This window comes from Panthera onca, chromosome A2 (genome assembly GCF_046562875.1).
Source record: "Panthera onca isolate mPanOnc1 chromosome A2, mPanOnc1 haplotype 2, whole genome shotgun sequence".
Taxonomy (NCBI): Eukaryota; Metazoa; Chordata; class Mammalia; order Carnivora; family Felidae; genus Panthera; species Panthera onca.
In genome coordinates, this window is record NC_138340.1 from 2646829 (window position 1) to 2669417 (window position 22589).

The following is a 22589-nucleotide window of genomic DNA, read 5'->3' on the forward strand; positions in this document are numbered from 1 at the left end:
ACAGAAACCCCAAAAGGACAGGGCATTTCTCCCCAAAGTAAATGTCCAGCCATCAGCAACCCTGAGACTTAGGCTCCCGCCTTTAGCTCCGGTGAATGTGGAACATTTTTTTGAATATTTTTTTAAACTTTATTGTTTATTTTTGAGAGAGAGAGAGGGAGACAACGCTCGATTGGGGGAAGGGCAGAGGGAAAGGGGGAGACATAGAATCTGAAGCAGGCTCCAGGCTCTGAACTGTCGGCACAGAGCCCAATGCGGGGCTGGAACTCACCAACCGTGAGATCGTGACCTGAGCTGAAGTCGGATGCTCAGCCAACTGAGCCACCCAAGTGCCCCGAATGTGGAGCATTTTTAAATGTTTATTTATTTATTTTTTTTTTTTTGAGAGAGAGAGAGCACGAGCAGGGGCAGAGAGGGGGGGGGGGGAGAGAGAGGGAGAATCCCAAGCAGCCTCCACGTTGTCAGCACTGAGTACGATGCAGGGCTAAAACTCATGAACTGTGAAATCATGACCTGAGAGGCAATCAAGAGTCTATCGCTTAACCAACTGAGCCACCCAGGTGCCCCCAAGTGAATATGGTTTTCATTCCCACCTTATGGTCCAAGACAACTGCTGGAGCTCCAGCCCTCATGTCTGCTGTCCAGCCAGCAGGAAAGAAGGGTCAAGTCTGAGCATGTCCTTTCCCTTTAAAAATAATTCTCAGAGGCTGCGCTTACCTCTCCTGCTGATCTCTGGGCCCCTGAGTTGCTCCTAGGGCCACACCCTGCCGCAGGGGCTTCTGGGAAATGTAGTCTTATTTTCGGCAAGTACGTGCCCCTCTCAACTTTAAGGGTTCTGCCACTAAGGAAGAGGGGTAGGGCAGATATTGGGAGACTGTTAACTTCTGCGCTGCCTTTAATGATTGGGAACCCCAAAGCGCTTCTCTGTTAACTCTGTGACCGACGGGACCGGCCACATATAAAGCGCGTACTATTTAGAGGTGGAGGGCAGCTTCTGCGATGTAGCCACAGCAGCCCGGAGAGGAAAAATTATAGCCTTAAGTCTATGGATTAGAAAAACAGAAAGGATGGAAGCCAAAAACAAAAACCTAGCTTTCAATGCAGGAAGCTCGAAAAGAGAAAATCAATCAATCAATCAATCAAAGGAAGGAAATGTTCGAGAGAGTCGCTGGAGCCTGGTGTGAACTTCCTGCCCTGAGCATGAAGCGGCAGCAGTGGGGGTGGACGAGGAGGCAACTGACACCCCCTTCTGGTGTGCCCCACGGAGTCACAGAGCTGAATCTGTCCCTTGTGGTCTCCATTGGTTGCTTCAGGCGGTGGCAGACTGGCTCCCTCCTGTGGGGCCCTCAGTGTAACCCCCAGCTGTATGCGGGTCTGCACCCTGCAGGTGCGCCCAGCCCGGTGGGGAAAATGGACTCATCTCTCCCCCTCCTCCCTCCTCTTCCTTTCCCTCCTCCTCCCCTCCCCCTTCTGCTCCTCCCGGCCCCCTTCTCTTCCTTTCCTCCCTCCTCTTCCTCTGCCGCCTCCTCCTCCCCTTCCCATGTCCTCTTCCCCCTCCCCCACAGTCTCCTCCTCTTGGCTTCCTCCAGCTTCCTGTCTAGACAGCCCCCAATTAGCTGCTCATTAAGGGGGTTAAGCTGATTAGAGCACCCCCTCCCTTCCTCTCCTCCCGCCGCAAGGGCAGTGTTCCGCTAACACCCGCCTCCCCCCGCGCCTGTGCTCCCTTACCTGGGGCGGGGCGGAGGTCTGGGGGATCTGTCGGCCCCGCCTCCCAGGCCTCGCGCCGGACTGAGGCCTTTGCCCTCTCTGTGCCCAGATTGGGAGTGCCTTTTCTCCTCCTGGCCACCTCCTCCCGAGGCCTTCCCTGGTTACCCACCCAAGCAGGCCAGAAAGGGCCCCCTCTGCTCAGCTCCCGGGGGTGCTTTGTTCCTGCTGCTTCTGTGGCCCTCCTGCAGGGGGCGGAGGCACCCAGCCACGCAGGTACCAGCTCCTTCTCTCTCCCCTGTCGCGTGGGGGCCTGCCCCCACCTCTTAGAACCCGGAGGGCAGGAGGGGCGCAGAGCGAGGCCTGTGGAGTTACGGTGTTGGATTTGAATCCTCTCCCCCGCTCCTTGCAAGCGACCGCCCGTCCGGCGTCAGTCTCCACATCTGTGAAACGGGGGTGACAACTGTAACCCCCGCACGGGGCGGGTGTGAGCGTGACACGAGGGCAGGCTCCGATGTGCGCTGCCCCCAGGGGACAGGACAGCTGGGGGGAGGGCGCACACACCACAGCGGGCCCGCCCGTGGCCTGGGGCCGTGGAGACCCGGGCCCCAGGTGGAGACCCGGGTGACATCATGTGCAGTCACCATGCGCACGGGGGAGGGGTGCGGCTGGGCGAGCACGCGGGCGCATGCGCAGATGGGGCCGCTCGTGGGGTAGGGTCCGTGCTCCCCGGGCAGGCGCGCGCGAGGGACCGAAGGGAGGACACTAGGCAGAGAGGGTGGAGGCGTGGGTGTGCTCGGATGGGGACAGACGCGGTGCCGGGATGGGGACACAGAGGGGTGGGGGTGGGGGGTGGGGCAGAAAGCGGCTCGCACCCGGGCCGGAGGGCGTACCGGCCTCGTCTTAACCAGACCGCGTGACGGCCTGTCTGTTGAGCCGGAAGGGATGCCCAGACGCGGGGAAGCACACTCAGGGCCTCTAGGGGCCTGCCCCGGAGCGCGAAGGGCTGTTCTTTCCTGCAGGGCCCCGGGCCAGGCTCCCCCACTCCCTCCCGCCTGCCCCGGTTCCCCCAGGCCCCATCTCAGGAAGCTCTAGAAGGGCCTGCGGAGATGCGGCTGGGGGCAGGGTCCAGCCAGGCTATTTGCATCCAGGACAGGCTGTTCTAGGAAATCCTCCTAAGTGAGCCTCCGCCGGCCCTAACCTCATTCCCACCAGGCCCCGTGCCAGCAGGGAGCTGTCGCCCCTGCCGCACGCACCCACATACGCACGCGCGTGCACGCGCACGCCGCCTGCAGGGCTGACACCCCCCCCCCCCCCCCCCCCCCGCCGGCCATCCTGGGTCCCACCGGCTCCCGTCCCCTGGGACGGCCTGGGCTCCCGGCTCCAGAGGCGACACTTGGCTGCCAGGCCTCTTGGGCCTGCTGACCCAGGGCCCCGGACACACTCACTCCCAGCACCGTGTGTGTTTGGGGCTATGAGGGCAGCAGGGTTTGTGACACAAAAGCAGCTGACTTCCCCGGTGGCCCTGGGGCAGCTGGTTCCCACATCTGTATCACCACCAGCAGGACCCAGCATTGAGGCCGAGGGAACACGGTTGGGGACAAGGCTGGGGGCGGGGGGCCAGGACACGGGCGGCAGGAGACCCCCACGCCCGCGACAGCAAGCCTCAGAGGCGGGCCGTGACTCTCACCAGGGTGACTCTGCCGGGGGACGGCAGCGGCTGTCACATCGGGGGGCCCCCGGCATGGGGGGGGGGGTGCAGGCGAGGACGCTGCTTGGCCTGCGGTGCCCGGGGCACCTGCACAGGGAGTGACCCTCCCCGATGTCAGCGGTGCTGGGTGGGAGCGAGAGCACACCCCTCACCATGTGCGGGTCCACTGTGGGCCTCGGTGGGTGCGTTTCAGTCTAAAACTTTTTTCTCCTGCAGTTTATTTATGTATTTGTTTGTTTGTTTATTTGTGAGAGCGCCCGTGCATGAGCGGGGGAAGGGCAGGGGGAGAGAGAGAGAGAGAGAGTGAGAGAGAGAATCCCAAGCAGGCCCTCCGCTTGGCACAGAGCCCAGTGTGGGGCTCGATCCCGTGACCCTGAGATCGTGACCTGAGCTGAAATCAAGAGTCAGACGCTCAACCGACTGAGCCCCCCAGGTGCCCCTAAAATACGTTCTGAAGTGATTTCTAAACATGCCCATCGGCAGGCCCCACTGCACCGAGATTCTGGTCGCCCTGGGGGAGCCGGGCCCGGGACTCTGCCCCGATTCCTCCCCGGCTCTCCCGTCTGGAGGCTGGCAGGGACGGGGCGCGGGGAGGAGGGGCGGGGGCTCCCCTGAGTCTTGAGGGCCAGCACGTGCCCCTCACCGGGATGGCCTGTCCCCTTCACGACAACAGGGACTCCTGTGCCGCGGTCTCTGTGGAGTCCTTGCGCACCCTTGGCACACCATTCATTCGTTCATTCATTCATTCATTCATTCATTCATGGAGGAAGGTGCCAGGGGTTGAGCCAGAGGCCGGTAGGGTCCCTGAGGGCCGGAGCTGCCCCGGGCAGCCGGCGGCCCAGGTGAGGCCCGTCCACACAGGAAACTCCCAACGGGTCAGTGAGCCAGACTCTGGTCTAACGGCTACAGGGGTTCTGTCCCATTTTAGATCTATCCCTCGATGGCCCCGCAAGGAAGGTTCTGTTCCCTTACCCCGGTGAAGAGGAGTCTGCGGGCGCAGGGCCACTCTGGGCCTCGTCGGCGTCCTCCCGGCTCACCCCTGCCTATTGGGGCTTTAGGACGGCCCCTCGTCTCTGCCTACCCTGCAGGGTATGGGGTGCCTCCGGAGGGTGGGGCAGCCTGAGCCGCCTCTGTCTCTGGAGGGAGAGAAGGCAGGGGCCAGGCCGTGACGTCAGGGGCCTCTGCTGGCACCAGGCTCCTCGTCCCATGGGCCACGTGACCCCAGGCAGCCCCTCTCTGCTCTGAGCCTCGGTTTGCCCCCCTGGATGATGGGCTCCCAGCCCCTCGCCCACGGGTGCTGGCAGGAGGGGGGGCAGGGGCTCTGACTGCCTGCAGGCCTGTGACCCTCTGGCTCCTCCCACACAGGCATCTCGTCCCCGGTGAAGAAAACAGAGATGGACAAGTCACCTTTCCACAGCCCGTCTCCCCAGGACTCCCCCCGCCTCTCCAGCTTCACCCAGCACCACCGGCCTGTCATTGCCGTGCACAGCGGTGAGCACGTGGGCCCCGGGCAGGGAGGGGCGGCTGGGCCCTCTGATCAGGCACCCCCCCCCCCCCCTTGGGCCGGGGAAGTCCCTCTGACCATCTGACCGTGAGTCCCGGTGCCATAGCCTCCCGGCTGGGCCACAGCACCCAGAGGTGTCCTGGTGCGGAGCGCCTGGCCCTGATTCAGGCTCTGAGGCCTCAGTTTCCCCCTCCGTGCAGGAAGGAGGTACAGTTTGGGCTTGCCCGTCCCCCCGCTCCCCTTAGCTCTCACTCCACCCCCACGGGGTTGGGTGCTCACAGAAGGAGGCAGACACTCCCGACGCATGGCTGGACACACACAAGGACACACAGGCCATGCAGGGGTGCTCCTGGCCACAGGGACAGGAGGCCTCACGTGCGACAGAGGGAGACCGACTTGAGCAGCCACAGGGCACGAGCCGAGCCGGTCACGGTGCACCTGGCTCTCCTTTGCTCGTCCGTCCACGGGGGCTCATAAACGTCCCCCTCCCAGGGCTGTCTTTCGGGCCGGATGGGCTAATCGCGGTAAGGGCTCGCGCATCGCCTGTCACCCCATTGTCCTGATGGTGACGATTTCGCCGCACACAAGGGCAGGCACACACACAGGGAGGCAGGCGAGAATCAGAACAGTGCAGTGGGTCGGATCAGGAGTCGGCAGACCAGGCCCGCGGCTGTCTGTTGTTGTAAATAAAGTTTTATTGGTGCACGGCCCTGGCCGTCCATTTGCCTGTGGCAGCTTTCAGACTTCAGCGACAGAGGCAGGTAGCCGCCAGAGACCGTGGGGCCTGAAAAGCCAAGAGGACGTACTCTTTGGCCAGGAGCTAGAGAGAGGAAGGGGGCGTGAGCTACCTTGGGGGTGACGGGAACGTTCCAGGATTACAAAGCGAATATACTAGAAGTCACCGGATCGTTTAAAAAGAGAAAGCCAGCAAATAACACACGGGCTCGCCACTCAGCCACGCACAGGAGCGGGGCGCCCCCACCCACTGCCCCGCGGACGGACCCCGACACACGATGCTCAGGGAGGGACCCAGACACGAGAGGCCCCAGAGTATCTGAAACCCATTTCTGTGAAACATCCAGAACAGGCTCATCCCCGCACAGGAAGGGGGCTTGTGGGGGGAGGGGAGTGCGATGGCTGAGGGGGACGGAGTTGCTTCTCGGGATGATGAAAATGTCCCACGAGCCATCGTAGCGGTGGTTCCACAGTCCCCAATCGTGCCAAAGCCCAGTGAAGTGAATTCCGGGGAAAGGTGAACTTTATCTCCAAATTATATTTCCACGGTAAAAACAATAGTGACCACCGGCCCCTTGCGGAAAGAGCCAGCCGACCCCTGGGTCAGGGTGTGGGCCGTGGGGCCAGACCCTCCCCCGGGTCTGCTGCCTGCTTGCTGTGTGGTCTCTGGGGGGGGCGGGCGGAAGGGACGTAACCTCTGACAGCCACCACGTCGTCCGGTTCAATAACAAAACCGGACAAAACCGGGGCGGCAACAGAACGCCGTGAGCTTGTGGTAGAACGTCATCGAATTTGGGCGTGTAAGAGACAACAGGGCCTGGCCGGTGGCAGGGCTCGCTGGGTCCTGCTCTGTTCTTATTGGAGGCACCGGGGCGCAGGGGACACCCGCACCCCCAGACGCAGCCTCCAGTGACCGTCCCGTCCTGGTCTCCACAGGGATCGCCCGGAGCCCTCACCCCACCTCGGCCCTGCACTTCCCCACGACCTCCATTCTGCCCCAGACGGCCTCCACCTACTTCCCGCACACGGCCATCCGCTACCCACCTCACCTCAACCCCCAGGACCCGCTCAAAGATCTCGTGTCGCTGGCCTGCGACCCAGCCAGCCAGCAACCTGGACCGGTGAGTTTGCGGGGGGGGGGGGGCGACTCGGGCCTCCCCTCGGCCCCACGGGCCGCAGGCCCGCGCGGGGCTCCGGGCGACGCCCCCCGGGGCCCCGGCTGTCACTCAGCCTCCGTGTTGAATGGCCTTGTGGATGACAGGGCCGCCGCCTTCCCTCGTCTGAAGCGCCCGGAGCCGGGCCAGGTCAGAGCCGAGGCTCTTTCGCGTGTTGGAACCAACGGCGCGTAGCTGGCCCCAAACCCGCCACGGTCCCGTGGCTGCGGCGCGGGCCCACGCTCGCCAAACTCCCGCAGAAGCTTCTGGGGCTCAGAGCGGTTGCGCCTTCCGGAGCTGGGGCCGAGGCGGTTGGCCGCAGGCCTGCCGGTGAAGGAGGCGGGGCGCGTGCGGACCCAGCCGCGAGGCCGGGTGTCGTTTAGGGTGAGGTGGCGTCTCGTGCGAGGAGAGCAGAGGGAAGAGAGCGGCTTGAGGAGGAGACGAGGGGTCCCCGATGCCGCCGCGGGCCTGCGGGCTCAGGCGAGTGGGCACCAGAGGCACCCACCAGACTCGTCCCGGCCCCGGCTGGCCCGGCCCGGCCCTGCTGCCCCTCAGGCCCTCCCCCGGCGGGGCCCGCAGACGGCCGCCCGGGGCAGGGGGGCGCCCGCCGCCTTAACCACCTGTCTCTCTGTTCCTCCCAGTTAAATGGAAGTGGTCAGCTCAAAATGTCCAGTCACTGCCTTTCTGCTCAGATGCTGGCGCCCCCGCCCCCTGGGCTGCCGCGGCTGGCGCTCCCCCCTGCCACCAAACCCACCTCCGAGGGAGGAAGCACGTCGCCGACCTCGCCCTGTAAGCACTCGGGAAGCGGTGCCCGTGGCAGGGCGGGCGTCCCTGAGGGGCCCCCTCCCCTCCCCTCCCCGACTGCTGGGGCCCGGGGCTCAGGCCCGGCCTGCCGGGTGCTGGTGAGTTTGGTGGGTCCCCAGACGGAGGCCCACAGGGGCCCAAGGCAGCCTTAGGGAATGGCAGGAGAGGGCCGGGGGCAGTCTGGGGTCCCCGCGCGCCCGCTCCCGGTGATAAGCGCCCTCCTCTGTGCGACGAGCAGGTGGCCGTAGGCGAAGATCTCAAACTGGCGGCCCTGGGGGCAGAGGGAGCCCCCAGATGCCTTGTGTTTGTGCAAAATGAGAATTTGTCGTTGTCTTAGAATCAGGACAGCTCACTGGAAAATTTCCGGAGTTCTAGACTCTTGGGGGAGAAAGCAGCCGAAACGGGCCCGGCTCCTGCCGGGCGCCCAGGCTGGGCCACGCCTCTAGATGGGACAGCCCCCACCTGACCCCAGAAGGCCTTGAGTTGACTGCCTCGCCTTCTAGAACTTTCCACGCTCTGGATGTGGTTCCAGGTGACAGCTCGCGGGCCCCTCGTGCACCGCCAGCCTGGGAAGCGGCTCCCAGAATCGCACTCCCGAGGTCCACCCATCAACGGTGGCCCTGCACCCAGCCTCTCCCTGGACCCCAGTGCGGGCTTGGGCGGGCCGTCCACCCTCCTCCAGGCTGCCTCACTCTGGGCCACCGTCCTCTGGGCCATCCCGTGAGGCCGTCTCAGTCGGTGTCCCCGAGCAGATGGTCTCAGAGACCCCCGACCCCTCAGTCTGGCCCCTACACTGTCTCTGAGCGTCTCTCTCCTTTCCTCCCCAAATGAGGTTCCTCACCCGCCCTGAGCAGGAGGGACTGTTGGCTCACCCCCTTCCCCACATGCGCACCCCCTGCGGCCAGCATGCACCGCCTTGCAGGGGGCCCAGGACAGCTCCGCGTACCGACGGGCTGTCTCCGAATGCCGCGTGCGGTGCGGAGCGCCGGGTTTGAATCCCGACTCTGCAGCTCGCTCCCTGTGTGTCTTCGGGGAAATGCCCACCCCTCTCTGAGCCTCCGTTTTCTCAGCTGCAGAACGGACGGTCACAGAGCACCCTGTCGCAGGGCTGTGGGAGCGAGCCGATGAGATAGATCGGAGACAACAGTCAGTGCCCCACCAGGCGCAGAGTAGGGAGCAAATACGCGGGGAGGGTGACCTCCTTCCCCGTCTGTGCAGTGGGGCTAACGATCCCGTTTGCTAGATCGAGGCCACTGCGGGTTGAGTGGGACTGTGCCCGGTGCCTGGCACAGACCTGGATTCCTCCCCCTTCCCCTGCACGCGGATTTCACCGGCAAGTCCGGCCTGCCGCCTCCTCCCGCCAGACCCCCACCCCCCACCCCAGGGCCTCACGCCCCCCACATACCCCACCCTGGCTGATGCCAGCAAAGGACCTTCCCGCCCTCCCCCCCCAGACCCCGGGCAGCCCTGGGCATCGGTTACTTGCCGAGAAAAAGTAACCGGTCAGACGAAAGCCTCCGCGGCAACGTGTGTGCGCGCGCGCGCGCGTGTGTGTGTGTGTGTGTGTGTGCGCGCGCGCGCGCGCGCGCGCGCTCGTCTGTGTGTTGCAAACACCCGGCCTTTCCCCCGAGCAGCCTCCGAGAGGAAAATTAATAAGTAAAGCGCCCTCAATAATTCATGGCGCCCCGCGCGGGCTGCAGGCCGCGGTAGCAGGACTGAAGCACACCCTGAATAATTCACAGGCGGTTTCTGATCATGCATCTCATCTCGTGCCTGCGCTCTCAGCCGATGCCCCGCCCGGGTGACCCCGGGGCCCGAGACCGTGGGCTTTCCGGGGCTGACCCGGATCGGCTGGGGAGGGCAGCGAGCTTGGAGGCGCCGGGTGCTGGGTGCGAAGGCCCGGCTGTGTGACCCTGGGCAGCGGCCACCCTCTCTGGGTGCTCCCGCGCAGCCCCCTGCGCTAACGGGCTCTCGGTCTCTCTCCTCCCCGCAGCCTACTCTACGCCCGGCACGCCCCCTGCAAACCGTTCCTTTGTGGGATTAGGACCAAGGGATCCAGCGGGCATTTATCAGGCACAGGTAGGGGCCGAGAGGCCGGCTGGGGCGGGGTAGGGAGGGGCAGGGCAGAGGGGCCTGCCTGGGCACGCAGGGAGAGGCAGGCCGGCTGGTCCCATGCCGCCCCTCCAGCTGCACCCCGGGCACGGGAGCCAGCTTCCCATACCCTTCCAGGGCCTCGAGCCCACGCCCAGGAACGTGGTACGGCCCCAGACCCTGTGTGTCACCTCCCAGCGGGAGACACTCACGGCAGAGCTGCTGTGAGGCCGGGCTTTGTTACCGCCCCAGGCCTGTTTGCACAGATGGGAAGACTGAGGCCCGCAGAGGCGAAGGGATCTGCCCAGGATCACACAGCACGTCAGCCCAAGCTTGCAGCCCCCGAGCCTTTGTCCCCGCCCGTGCTGCTGGTCGGAGGGACCATGAGAAAGGAGGGCAGGGGGTAGCAGTGGACTCTAGGACTCCGGGGGCAGGTGGGGAAACTGAGGCAGCCCATGGCAGGGGGTGGGGCCTCCCGGGAGAGCACGTGCACCCCCACCCCAGGCTCCAGTCCCAGAGGTGGAGAGGGGAGCAGCAGGGGCAGAGGCGGCATTGCTCCACGGAGTGGGCACCAGGGTGGGGAGAGGGGGATGGGCCGGGCCGGGACACGGAGGCTCAGAGAGGAGGAGTGAGTTGCCTGAGGCTGCACAGCAGCGGAGGGCAGAGCCCCAGTGGGTCCGGAACTAAGACCGGTGGCTCCCAGCTTCCCGCAGGGTTGGGGTCTGAGTCTGTGCCGCACCGCGGGCTGGGAGTGTGCTGCCAGATGGTGTCTGGGGGTGGTGGCTGGACCCCGGGGCCCCCACCCCCCAGCGCGTGTTGGGGAGAGGGTTGCAGGATGTCAGGCAGCCCCAGGGCGGCCCCTCCGGTGCCCAGATGCACAGAGAAAGCAGCCCGGGGCTCCCCAGCATCTCCCGATTGCCGGAACCACAGAGCGTGGGCATTTGTGGGACCCCGGGGGCCACATTTGGTTGCCTGGGAGGGTTTCCTGCGGCAGAGTCCATGCGCAGGGACTGAGGGGGACATCGGGTACCTGGTAGCTACATCCCCCTTCCTCGGCGGAGACCAGGATCGGCCGGGGACCCTCCGGGGCGGACCTGGTTGCTGCTGGCAGCTCACCGGGGCCAGAGTGTATGGAGAGGAGCCAGCCACCGCCCTCCCTCCCTGCCCGGGCCTCAGCAGTGAGTGCTCGCCCCTGGCTCTGCTCACCCACTCTGAACCTCCGTCTCTTCTTCTGGCCTTGGACACTTCCCGGGGGAGAGTCTTGGAAAGGCCCGCAGCCGTCGAAGCTGGACCGGTTTTATCTAGAAAGGGCTCCAAAAGGCAGACACTGCCCCACATACCTTCCACACCCCGAATATTAAGTGTTGTGCCTTGCTCAGAGTCACCCAGAAAGCTGGGGTGACTCCAGGACTCCCCACTTTGAGTTTGCGGTACCCCGTGGGCCACCCTCTCTAAGCCCTGGCGTGGATACTGCCACCCCCCAGGGCTCTGGAACCCATGCATTTCCTCGCCGCCCCCAACCCCACATCCCCGATGGGAGGGGGAGAAATGTCCCGATTTCTTCAGAAACCAAAGGTAATAAAAATGACAGGGAGGAGGCCTTGCCTGCTTAACCCTTCCCCAGGTCCCCACCCCCCTGCCGCATCTCTCCATTATCGACCGCCACACGGGGGTCCACCCCAGCAGACATCCTAGAAGAGGAGGGAAACCGAGGCAGACCAGGGCAGTACTTTGGTTCTGCGTGCTTCTCATTTCCCCCTATGGTCCAGTGGGGCCCAGACTGGTAGGAACCTGGGGGAGGGGGCCTCCAAGGCCCTGCCTGGGGAGGGAGGGTTGGAGCTGGTGCAGAAGTGGCTGGCAGGAGAGAAGGATCAGGGTCCCCGGGCAGGGGACTTGGCACCAACAAAGGCTAGAAACGCCAGAGAAACAGCTTGAATGTGGGGTTTGTCCTGAGGGCCGTGGGGAGCCACGGAAGGGTTGAGAGTGAGGGAGGGGCACAACCAGATCTGAGAATGAGAAAGAACTTTCGGAGGCTGGCATTGGTGGGGTGTGTGGGGCACGGAAGGGAGATGTCAGATTGATGGGAGACTCCCAAGGGAGCCTGGGTCGTAGAAGAGGTGAGGCCTGAGTCCGGGTGAACAGGAGGGCATCCCTGGGAGAGACCCTGCCCACGCTGCTGTTGGCTGGACCACAGATCTGTGGACTAGGGGCACCCCAGTTCCCTGGGGGTCAGGTGCCCCTCTCTGCTCCCTGCAGACCCTGAAGGGAAGGAAGGGCGGGGAGGAGGAAACCATGAGACCCTGTTCCCCACTCTTGGAGCCCCTGTGCAAAGGGCTCAGAGCTCAGAGGCCTCTCATTTCTGACCCAGTCAGCACTTCTGCGTCTGCCTTCATTATTCCTGGGAGGTTTGCTTTCCTCTGCCCACCCCCCAGCCCCCAATCCCAGCCTAGAGCAGCTCTGTCCCTCCCCACGCCCTTCCCATCTTCTGCGTCCTCGCCAGTGCCCCTCCCCTGATCAATATCCCCCTCCTCCATCGGTGCCCCTCCCCCATCAATTTCTCCTCCCCCATCAGTGTCCCTCCCCCAGATCAATATCCCCTTCCCCATCAATATTTCTCCCTGATTAACATCTGCTCCCCCATCTATGCCCCTCGCACATTGGTGCCCCTCCCCCCGGTCAATTCAACCGATCGCCCTCTGGTCAATTACCTTCCTTCACCTCCCACATAAATCCCCCCAGTCCTGAGCCATCTATCACTTTTTTGGTCCCCAGATTGGGGCTCCGCGGACCCTGATACCTCTGCCCCCTCCCCGATGTGGTGGGGTCCCCCCTCCAGCATTTTGCACCGGGATCCTTTCTGCCCAGAAGCACATGACACCCGTCCAGCAGATAGATGAGCCAAGGACCAGAGGGGTTAAGCCGCGTGCCAGAGCCACACTGGCAGCTCCAGCCAGGCCGGGGGGAGTCCGCAGCCGGGACCTCACCCCCGGTTCCTCACCTCGGTCCCCCAGTCAGCGGAAGAGGAGGATGTTAAGTTACTGGGACCAGAGGCCTGGGAGGGAGGAGGGAGGAAGGGAGGAAGGGCCAAGGGGAGGCCACCATGGGGGAGGGTCACGCCCAGAGTCTGTCTGGTTGCCAACAGAAACCAGACATGAGGTAATGGCCAAGATGAACTTGAACTTGGCTGGAGGTGGGGGGCTGAGAGCCATGGCGCCAGTTCATTGGGATGGCCCACAGGGCGGCCTGGTTGGAGGGGCACGATTGATTTACGGCAGGGGTGGGGGGGCAGCGCTACTCAGCATCAGTTGGGGGGGGGGGGTCCCCAGGCCGGCCCCACGCAGGTGCAGTCGATGCATTTCCAGGGGAAGGGGTCTGTTCCCCGTGACTTCCCTGTGGAGACCAGGACTGGAGCTGTCCCCGATCCCGAGCCTCAGTACCCACCCCCCCCCCCCCGCCATGTAAAGTGGAAGTCGTGGCCCCTCAGCGGCCAGGCCAGAGGTCCGACCTGGGCAGGGGAGAAGCGGGGACTGGAACCACACAGGCCCCAGCCGCAGTTCCACTTTGGGGCTCCCACGCTGGTGGACTTAGGCAAACGGCTTGACTTCTCTGAGCCCCTGTCTTCTTCACTTTGAAACGGGGTGGCGGCGAGGGTGGGGGCAGTGTTTGTTTAAAAAAAGAAAACGAAAGGAAACAGCCCCGATCGATCGCATGGCCTGGATATAAGGGGGCACATCCTCTCCCCTATTCTGTGCTCAGGGCACTGAGGCTCAGAGACCTGGTTCTCAACAAAACCACAGGACGCTCGAATAGATTGACATTGCAGGTGAAGAAGAGATAAAAAACAAATCAATTAAAAGAAAATCGTTGTAGCAGAAGTATATTCTGCAAGCCGCATATTACGTGCCAGAAGCTTTCTCTGGGGCTTCTCCAGACTTCAGATGTCACTGGGCATCCTGTACGTCGTGTAGCAGCCTTGCTCCGGGGCAGGCACTCGCCCAGGGTCATCCAGGTCCGGGATAAGGGAGGCGGGGGTCACAGGTCACAGGGAGGTGGGTGTGGGCAGTGGCCAGCGAGGTCAACAGGAGAGTCTGACCCCCATCTCTCTCTCTCTCTCTCTCTCTCTCTGTCTCTCTCCCCCTCCCCCCCCCCCCCTTCTCTCTCTCTGTGTCCCTGTCGGGCACCCAGTCCTGGTATCTGGGATAAGAAAGATTTCTTCCCACGCCCTGCTCCTTCGTCGCGGGAATCCCAGGGGGCCGCACAGCCGGCCCCTGGCCCACGTTTTCAGTGGAAAGTTACAGCAAGCAAGAACACCCCGCCGACTCCCAGCCTGGCCGAAAAGACAAAACAGACACATACGTACACACAGGAGGAAAACAAGCAAAAAGAAAAAAAAAGGCAAAAAAAAAAAAAAAAAAAAAAAAAAAGACAAACGGAAAAAAAAAAAAAAAAAACCAAACCATAAAAATCAACCCACCCAGCCAAGAAGACAAAAGGTGAAGACAGCAACCGTTCAGACTCTCGGGACGCCGCCGCCGGACCAGAGGGCCAGGCCCAGCCACCGCTCGGAGGTCGGGGCGTCTTCCTAAGTTATTCATCTCCTCTGGCTGCCTGCTCCGGAAAGTCGGGCGCCCGCTCCCCGCCTCCGCCCAGGACCAGGTGAGCGCGGCCTGGTGCCCCTGCCCAGGCCCCACGGGGCAGGACACCCAGCCAGGCCACCTCTGCCCGATGCGGGCCAGGCCTCCGCCGAGTGGGGACGCAGGGGCTGTGGGGACGGCGGGGGGCCGGCGAGGACCCCAGCCGCGGGCAGCAGAGGCCGCCCTGGAGGCCTGGGCGGGCAGGGAAGCGACAAGGGCAGAAGAGGGTTGTGGGGAGACCCTGCGTGTCTCCGGGGGACTGGGACGCGCGGCAGAAACTTTCTCCGGAGCGTCCTGCCCTGGCGCGTGCACGCGCCCGGCTGGGCTCGCTGGGGACTTGGTCTTTCAGCCCCAGGCCTGCCCTGTTTGGGAGGAGAAGTCTCTATGCAATTGACCCCCAGCTCCACCCCTCGGCATTGGAGGCCACCCCACCCCGCACCCCGCCGGCCCTGCTCCACACGCCCCCCGGGAGGGATCCACATTGCACACACTGTACGAAATGCACTTTCCGAGGAAGGGGCTGGGGCGCGTGGAGAGACCCAGAGCTCCCCGGGAGGGGACACCCGTCTGGAGCCTCCATCCACCCGAGCCCTGGGAGGGGAGCCCCCCCCCCCCCCGCCGCCACGTAGCCCACGGAGGTGGGAGGTGAGAGCGAGTGGTTTAAGTGCCTGATTCCCACCGCCCGCCCCCCTTTGTCCAGCTGGGATGCGAAATGGCCGGGGGCCCCTTCCATTCCCTCCCACAGCCCGGCTGCCTCCAGTCACTGACCCTCATTGCTGTGCCCCCCTCAGAGCTAGAGAGATGGGACTCCCCCCCCCCCCCCCAACCCCACCCACGGTCGGCCCAAGGGGCAGAGCTGGGCGTCCCTCAAGCCCTGCTGCGCTCGGGCACAGGGGTGGGATCTGGGGAGCCAGCGGGCCCTCCCTCGCCTCCTCTGCCAGTGCCTTACATCCTGGAGCGACACCCCCTCCCTGGTGCCTCCCGGCCCAAAGGGGGACCACGGTTTGCACTTTCAACTTCCCCCCGCCGAAGTGGGGCGCAGCCAGGGAGGTGCATTGTGGCCGGGCCCCCACAAGGAAAGCAGGCCGGTCACTGTACTCCACGTAGGCCTGGATGGGGTCGGGGGGGGGGGGGTTCTGGCCAGGGGAGGGAGGGGCCGGCGCCTAGGGGGGTCCCCTGTAGCCATGTAGGGGACCCCCCCATCCGCTAAACGTTTTCCGTTGAGCCGCTCCAAAAACACTAAGCTGGGGACACCGGGTGCTCCCCAGCCCCGGCTCCCTGGCCCCACCCCACCTCCAGCCCGGGATGGCCATCTTGGGTGGGGGGCCTGGGAGGGGGTGTTAGGTGTTCCCGGGTCACCAGGCCCAGACACAGGGGCCCCTCCCATCCCGTCCCAGGCCCAGCTGGCCTCCTCCATGCCTGGCCCTGGGGAAAACCTCCCCCACCGCAGCCCCCCACCCCCCGCCTGGGCCAAAGCCATCGCCCTGGGGAGGGCCTCCACATCACCTGCTCCCAGCCTGGCCCTTCTCCCCCTCTCCCGTGCCCCGGGGCCTGGCCAGCCTCTCCCACCTCCCCAGAAACTGGACTTTCCTCCCAAACCAGCCCAAGGGGCTTGGCAAACCCACTCGACCATAGAGAGAAAGACCCGTCCCCACCAACCCCCCTCCCATCGTCCAGAGGCTTCCAAGAGCCCTTGGTCCGTCCGTCTGTCCCCAGGGCCCCCTCCACCGGGTGGCCGTAGGGGACCAAAGCATGGGCCGCTCTCCGGGAGGGCAGGAGGGGGTGGGTCGTGCAGTTGGGGTATCCGGAAGCTTCTCAGCCGGGAACCTTAGGGTGCGGGTAGGCAGGGTAGGGGAGGGGCGCCTGGCACCCCCCAGCTACCTAACTTTGCATGGTGCTTAGTCGGGGATTCCTGTGACCTGGCTCCTGATGTCAGCTCGCTGTGGCTGACACTGCATGGCAAATGATACCTGGCTCTGTCTCCCCCCCCCCCGCCCCCCCAGCCCCCCCCACCCTCCAACACTACCCCCCTCCTCTTTAAAAAAAAAAAAAAAAGATACAAAAAAAAAACCTTAAAAAAACTCCATGTTTCCTAATTTGCACGGAATTTTCTATCACATGATGTGCCTTGCCTTCCGAAGATAAGTATTACCTTTAAACAATATCAGCGCACAGATAGCCGCATGTTCTGCTCGTGTAGTTAAAAAAAAAAAAAAAAAAAAAAAGACAAAACAATGACATGAAATAAAGAATAAAAATTGAAGAGGGATGTATTTCTATTTGTAAAAAAAAAAAAAAAAAAAAAAAAAAAAAAAACCGAAGAAGAATTTAAAAAAAAAAAGCAAAATCACACGCTAAAGAAAGCAATCCACAGAATAATCGCCCCACGGTCCGCCCCCCCCCCCACCCCCCACCCCCGGCTCCGTGTCTCCTGCTGCATTGGGGGTGCTCGCTGGTGCTTTGCCACCCCCAGCCCCACCCCTGGGCTCCAGGGGGGTCATTTCCGAGTCCCCTGCCCACAGCAGCAGCGGACAGACCTCAGGGGTGCACCCTGGCCCCCCGGCCAGCGGTGTCCCTATGGGGTGGCCATCCTGCCCACAGCCAGACTTCATCCCACCTCTCCTGCAGGCTGGCGTTCCCCCCCCACCCCGCCCCCGGCTCAGGGTCACATTGCCACCCCACCCCCGAGGTCCCCCTCCAACCCCCCAGGCACCCCTTCCTTGTTGCCAAAGGACTCGCCGGCCCCCCCATCCCTGGAGACTGGCCTTGGGCGGCCTTTCCCGTCCTGCCCTCTCCCCCGCAGCCCCAGCACCCAGTTCTGTGTCTTCCAGCTCTGACTGTGGAAGGTACCTGGTATGAAGCAAACAGAAAACAGAAGCCAAACCCAATATATGCAATATCTGTCCGTCTGTACCTGTAGACCTAGTTCAGCCATCGTGGGCACAGGCCTCCCGTCTCGTGGCTGCTGACACTGTTGTCTTTTCCTTGAGTTTATTTCCTCTTCGTTTACTTCCTTCCCTTCCCTTCCCTTCCTTCCTTTCTCTTCCTTTCTTTCTTGTTGTCTTCAGTTTCCTTTGCTCTTTACTCAACCAAAGCTGAGACAGTGGCAGACTGAGGGTGTCAGAGGGCTGAGTTTCTCGACCTCCGGCCCCCACCTGAGCCCACCGTGCATCTCCCGAGGGGACACAGCAGGCAGATGGCCCCCATTCGTTGACCTGCTGCCCCCACCCCCCAGAGCGGTGGGGGTGGGGGGGCCCGCAGGCCGGCCCTGGCTTCATCCACCATCAGAACTCATACCATGTCCTGTTGCAAAAAGACACCTCAGCAGGTCCCAGGGGGCAGGTCGCGGTCTTGGTGGCCGAAACACTGCCCCTAAGATCTGTCCTCAGGTCCGAGGGCCCGAGGCCACGCGTGTCCGTGTTCATGCGGCTGATTTCTGGTTTTTCTTCCCCTCCCCCCAGAACTGGGGCACAGCCACTGGAGAGTCCCTACCGGGACCCCACCCCGAGGGCTTCTCGGGGACCCCGTGGTCCCCCCCCCCCACGGTCCCTTCGCAGCCCGCCCCGCCTGACCCCAAGTTCCAGCCATGCTGTGGAAAAGAACCGGGAGGCCTCCAGAGTACATACAGATGGCCCCCGTCCTCTCTTGGACGAGGACCTGGAATACCAACCAGGGGCAGGGGGAGGTGTGGAGAGGCGAGCAGTCCCGGGCCCGTCCAGCCGAGGAGAAAGGGGGTCGGGGGTCCCCAGGCCCAGGTCTGGGCCCCAGGCTCCTGCCGAGTTCTGAGCCCAGACCTCCACCCGTGAGCTAGACAATCAGACCCAAGAGGAACCCCGGAGCAGACGTGGGGGGCAGCCGCACCCCCCAGGCAGCAGACAATTCCAGCCTCAGCCCCACACGTCCCCGTCTCTGTTCTGGAACCTTCTGTCTGTCCCCAGGGACAGCAGCCATTAGGCAGGAGCCTGGGGCCAGAAGCAGCAACCCCGGGCCCCTGCAGGATAGACCGCGCAGACGCCCTCCCCACCCTGGCGTCCCCCACGGTACTTTGGACTTTTTTCTCATTAATACAGATTATACAGTGGCTACTTTTTATTCTGGCCTGGATTCCCTCTCCGAGACCCTGGTTTTCACTTTCTTTTTGGAGGGTGTTGGGAGGGAGATTCCAGACATACATCCTCAAATCCGGCTTCCTCCCATCTTTCCCCATCTCTGCCCCTCGGGACGCCTCCTGAGAGTCCCCCCCTCCAAACTGACACAGCCTCTCCCATCCAGCCAGCCATCCCGAAGCATCTCGGAGCGTGTGGGGACCCCGGAGCTGGCCCACCCCCACCCCCAGGCGAGGCAGGGACACAGACCCAAAGCCGTACCAGTGGGACTTGTTGCAATACCAAAACAGCCTTTTCCCAAGCAGTGCCTCACATGTCTGCTGGTGTGGCTTTGGGGTTCTCCTCCCCTGTTCCCCAGGGGCCCCCCAGGCCTCAGGAAAGAGGAGGCGGGATCCAACAGGAGTAAGGGCTCTGGGAGAGGAAGGAAGTCACTCCCCGCCCCAAGCTACCGCCCTCCCCACAGCCCTCCATTCACACCTCCTGGCTACAAGGGGACCCACTGGAAGGGGACGGGGGGGGGCTGTGTCCCAGCCCCCTCTGGCCAGGAACCCCCGGTCCACTCCCCCAATGCATCAACCCCCCACCCCCCCATCTTGGGTCCCAGTCAGGCCTCTAAAACCAAAGTCCCTTCAAATCCGGGGGTCCTGGCCTCTGCCCCCAGCCTCCTGCCCTCCCACCCCCAGGACCCCGCATGGGGGAAAGACGAGAGAGTCTGAGGGACAGAGCACAGCACAGGGGAGACAGGGAGGAAGGAGAGAGACCCACTTGACTCTGAAGTTCCTTTCTTTTCTTGCCTTTTCTTTCCCTCCTTTCTCTCTTTTAAAAACTTTTTGGTGGTTGTTGCTGTTCGTTTTCTTTTCCTCCAAGATATTTTTTGAGGTTCCCCCCCCCATTTTGTATTTTACTGATATTACCAGGATAGTTTACTCTGTTTCTTGCTTCCTGCTTGCCACACACACCAGATCTCACACACACACACACACACACACACGCGCGCGTGCACCATGTTCATGAACCCAAGTTGGGAGAAGCCTCGGGCTGGGTCTGCCGCCCCCCTCTCCCTCCCCAGGTGGGGACGGGGGACATCCAGGCGGACCTGGCCAACTCCTCCCTTGCCCGGCTCACCCGCCTGCCCCCTCCTCACATCATACTCTGATCATAACCTTGTATATTACGCAGTCATTTCGGGTTTTGCAGACGCGCCTACCTAACTACCATTTACAGAAAGTGACTCTGGCTGTTATTATTTCGTTTGTTTGTTTCCCTATGCAAAAAAAAAAAAAAAAAAAAAAATGAAAGAAAAAAATGAATAAAGGGGGGGGTTCCATAAAAGATTCAATAAAAAGCAAAAAAAAAAAAAAGAAAAGAAAAGAAAAAGAAAAAATGTATAAAAATTAAACAAGCTTAAGCTTCGACTCTTTCTGACTATCTCGGGTCCTTTCTGTGCTGAGTGTGGGCTGTTCTGTGCCAGAATGAAGGGCAGACGCCGGGCCGGTGGCCTCAGGAAGCAGGGACCCCAGCACTTCGGAGAATCGGGCAGGTGTTCTGAGGTCTTCAGATCAAGTGTCCCCCAGAGACACTCCACGGTGTCTGGAGACATTCGTTGACCGGGGGTGGGGGGGGGCACGGATGCTGTTCAGCCCCCCACATTGCCCGGGACGCCCCCAACAGAGAGTGATCTGGGTCCTGGTCCTTCCTGCACAGTCCCTGATGGCTCCAGTGGTCTCCCATTCCCAGGATGGGCCACTTCACACCCCCCAGGCCTTTGCCCTGCTGTTCTGCTCTCTGCAGCCTCCCCTCCCTACGCAGACCCTTCAGGTCCTACAACGTCCTCTTCCTCCGGGAGGCCTGCCCGGGTTTCCCCCACCGGTCTCGGATTCCCTCAGGGTCTTCAGCCAACAAACTCCGTGGTTATCTAGGGAGCACCTGCTCTGTGCCAGGAATCTCCGCCTCCCCCCCCACCCCCCTCACCCCCCTGGCTCCCAGGACAGAAGCTGGCACACGGACGACGCTCCATAACATGCAGGATGCGTTCCCTCTCTTTTTCCACCTGTCAAAGTCCCATTCATTCAGCAAAGATTTCCGCAGCATCTGCTGAGTACCGAGTGCTGGGGACACGGCACGGAACAAAACGCCCAAAATAACCTGCCTTCATAGCCGTTACAGCTCCAAGTTGCGGAGATGCAGGGTAAACAATAAAAATCAGCAAGATATATATCGGAGGAGGTAGGTGCCAAAGAAGTAAAGCAAAGTAAGGGAAGGGAGAGTGGGTCTCCCATGAGGAGGTAGCATCTAAACAAAGACCTGAACAGAAGGAGGGAAACAGCCCTCTGGAAATCTGACAGATGAGTGGTTCGGGGAGAGGGCACAGTCTGTGCAAAGGCCCTGGGGTAGGACCCCGCCTGGCGTGTTGGAGGAACAGCCAGGAGACCCGTGTGGCTGAAGCAGAGGGAGGGACTGAGGAAGGAGGGGAAGGGACAGGGCAGGTCCCGCAGGCAGGGTCTTCTGGACCACCGTCAGGACTTGGGCTTTTCCTCCAGGAAGGTGGGAGCCCTGGAGGGCTGTGGGCAGAGGAGGGTGGGACCTCACTCGGTTCCAACACCCTCTCATCCAGGGGGCCTCCCCCACCTGCCTGGGCAAAGCCCCCGTTCACCCTCCGAGCTCCCAGCCCCCAGTCTGTCCCACCCTGGCCCTGGTCACACAGGGCTGGCAGTGCTCGTGTCGGGTTCTTCCCCAACCCCAGTAGCCATGGGGGCTTCTCAAAGGCTGGGGGCAGATAGGAGCGAGGCTGTGGGGGCACAGGAGCATTGCAGGTGTGAGGGGCAGTCACTTCCCTTTCTTGGGGGGGGCTGGGATCTCCGAGTCATTGCCCCTCATCCTACGCCCCCATTCCCAGTCCTCCAGAGACCTCCAAGAGCCCCCCAATTTGGGCAACCAGAGCTCTCTGCTGCACAGGCTCCTTCCATACTCCAACAGACCTACCCGGGAGGGAGGATTACATCCCTCTTTACTGATGGGGAAACTGAGGCATAGAGAGAGGACGCACAAAGGGACCAGGCACAGTGCCCCTACAGTCCACGCAGATGCACGGCCCCACGCCGCCAACCAGATAGGAACAGACGACAGTCGTCGGGGGGGGGGGGGGGTCCGAGGCAGCCCAGACCCCACCTCTTCCCGTCCCCTGCCCCATCTTGGACAGGGCTGGGTGCTTCCGCCCTCGGCAGCGAGGTTCTGGCGCCCCCTCGTGGACGGGACGGGGAGCTGGACCCAGAAGCCAGTGTTGGGCGCAGGCGTGGCAGGCAGCCCCCAGCCACCTGCGCCCTCACCCCCACCCTGCAGCCCAGCCCCTCCCCGCAACGAGAAAGGGGGCCCTAGCAGGAGCTTCTTCTGCGGGATGAAGGTTCAGCCTGTTGTGGGGGCTCAGACAGCGTGGGGGGTCATTGGGGGGGGGGCGTTGGGGTAGGGTTCATGCGGGATGGGGGCTCGACCCCCATCAACCAGAGGTGGGGGGGTCAGTCTGGAGCTCAGCCCAGGGTGGGGGGCTCAGCCGGGGTCGAGGGTCACTCAGGGCTGTGGGACTTCACCAGGGGTGTGGGGCTCAACCCAGAGTGGGAGGTCAACCGGGCTTGGGGTCCTCAGACCGGAGGTCAGGGCTCCGCTATTTGGGGGGGGGGGGGGAATCTCCAGGAAAGCGTCTGTGGTTTCGGACGTTGGCCCCTGAGGTGATGCAGTTCTTGGCTTTGGTGGGGGGGGGGCTGTCCCAACACTGCAGGCTGTTCGCCGTCCCCTGGGCCCCCAACTAAATGCCATACAAGGGACGCGGGCTTGCGACAGCCACAAAACGCTCCCCGCCCCATTTCCAGACGCCCCTAGAGGAGAAGTCCCGCCCCTGCGGAAGGGGAGGAGCCTACACGGCCCCGCCCTTCTCCCGACCTTCCCGACCTCCGCTCCGCCCCCACCCGGAACCCCCGGATCGTCCGGACCCCAGAGCCGCGGTCTGGGCGCTCACGCTGTGGCCTTCTAGATCCCCCAAGCCTGTTCGAGGACGGCCGTGCGCCCGGCCCCATCCGCGCCGTTTCAGCATCACAAAAAGCTGGCATTTATTAGACACCTTTTGGGTTCCGGGTTCTGTGCCCAGGATTTTTG

The 22589-nt window shown here is 62.9% G+C and overlaps 1 protein-coding gene across 7 annotated transcripts in view; it reads left to right on the forward strand.

The window, feature by feature from the left end:
- NFIC (nuclear factor I C) overlaps positions 1–16595 on the forward strand; it is a 64106-nt gene extending 47511 nt beyond the window's left edge. For 2 of the 7 annotated variants that reach the window (XM_081791228.1, XM_081791227.1), the window contains exons 7-11: positions 4781–4906; positions 6591–6775; positions 7450–7597; positions 9606–9691; positions 13889–16572. In XM_081791228.1, coding sequence (XP_081647354.1) covers positions 4781–4906; positions 6591–6775; positions 7450–7597; positions 9606–9691; positions 13889–13906 — 563 coding nt within the window. In that variant the 3' untranslated portion in view covers positions 13907–16572. Of the gene's footprint in view, positions 1–4780; positions 4907–6590; positions 6776–7449; positions 7598–9605; positions 9692–13888 lie in introns of all 7 variants that reach the window. The other 5 variants (XM_081791224.1, XM_081791225.1, XM_081791229.1 and 2 more) reach the window with 5 other exon arrangements.
- Positions 16596–22589: the final 5994 nt, after the last annotated feature.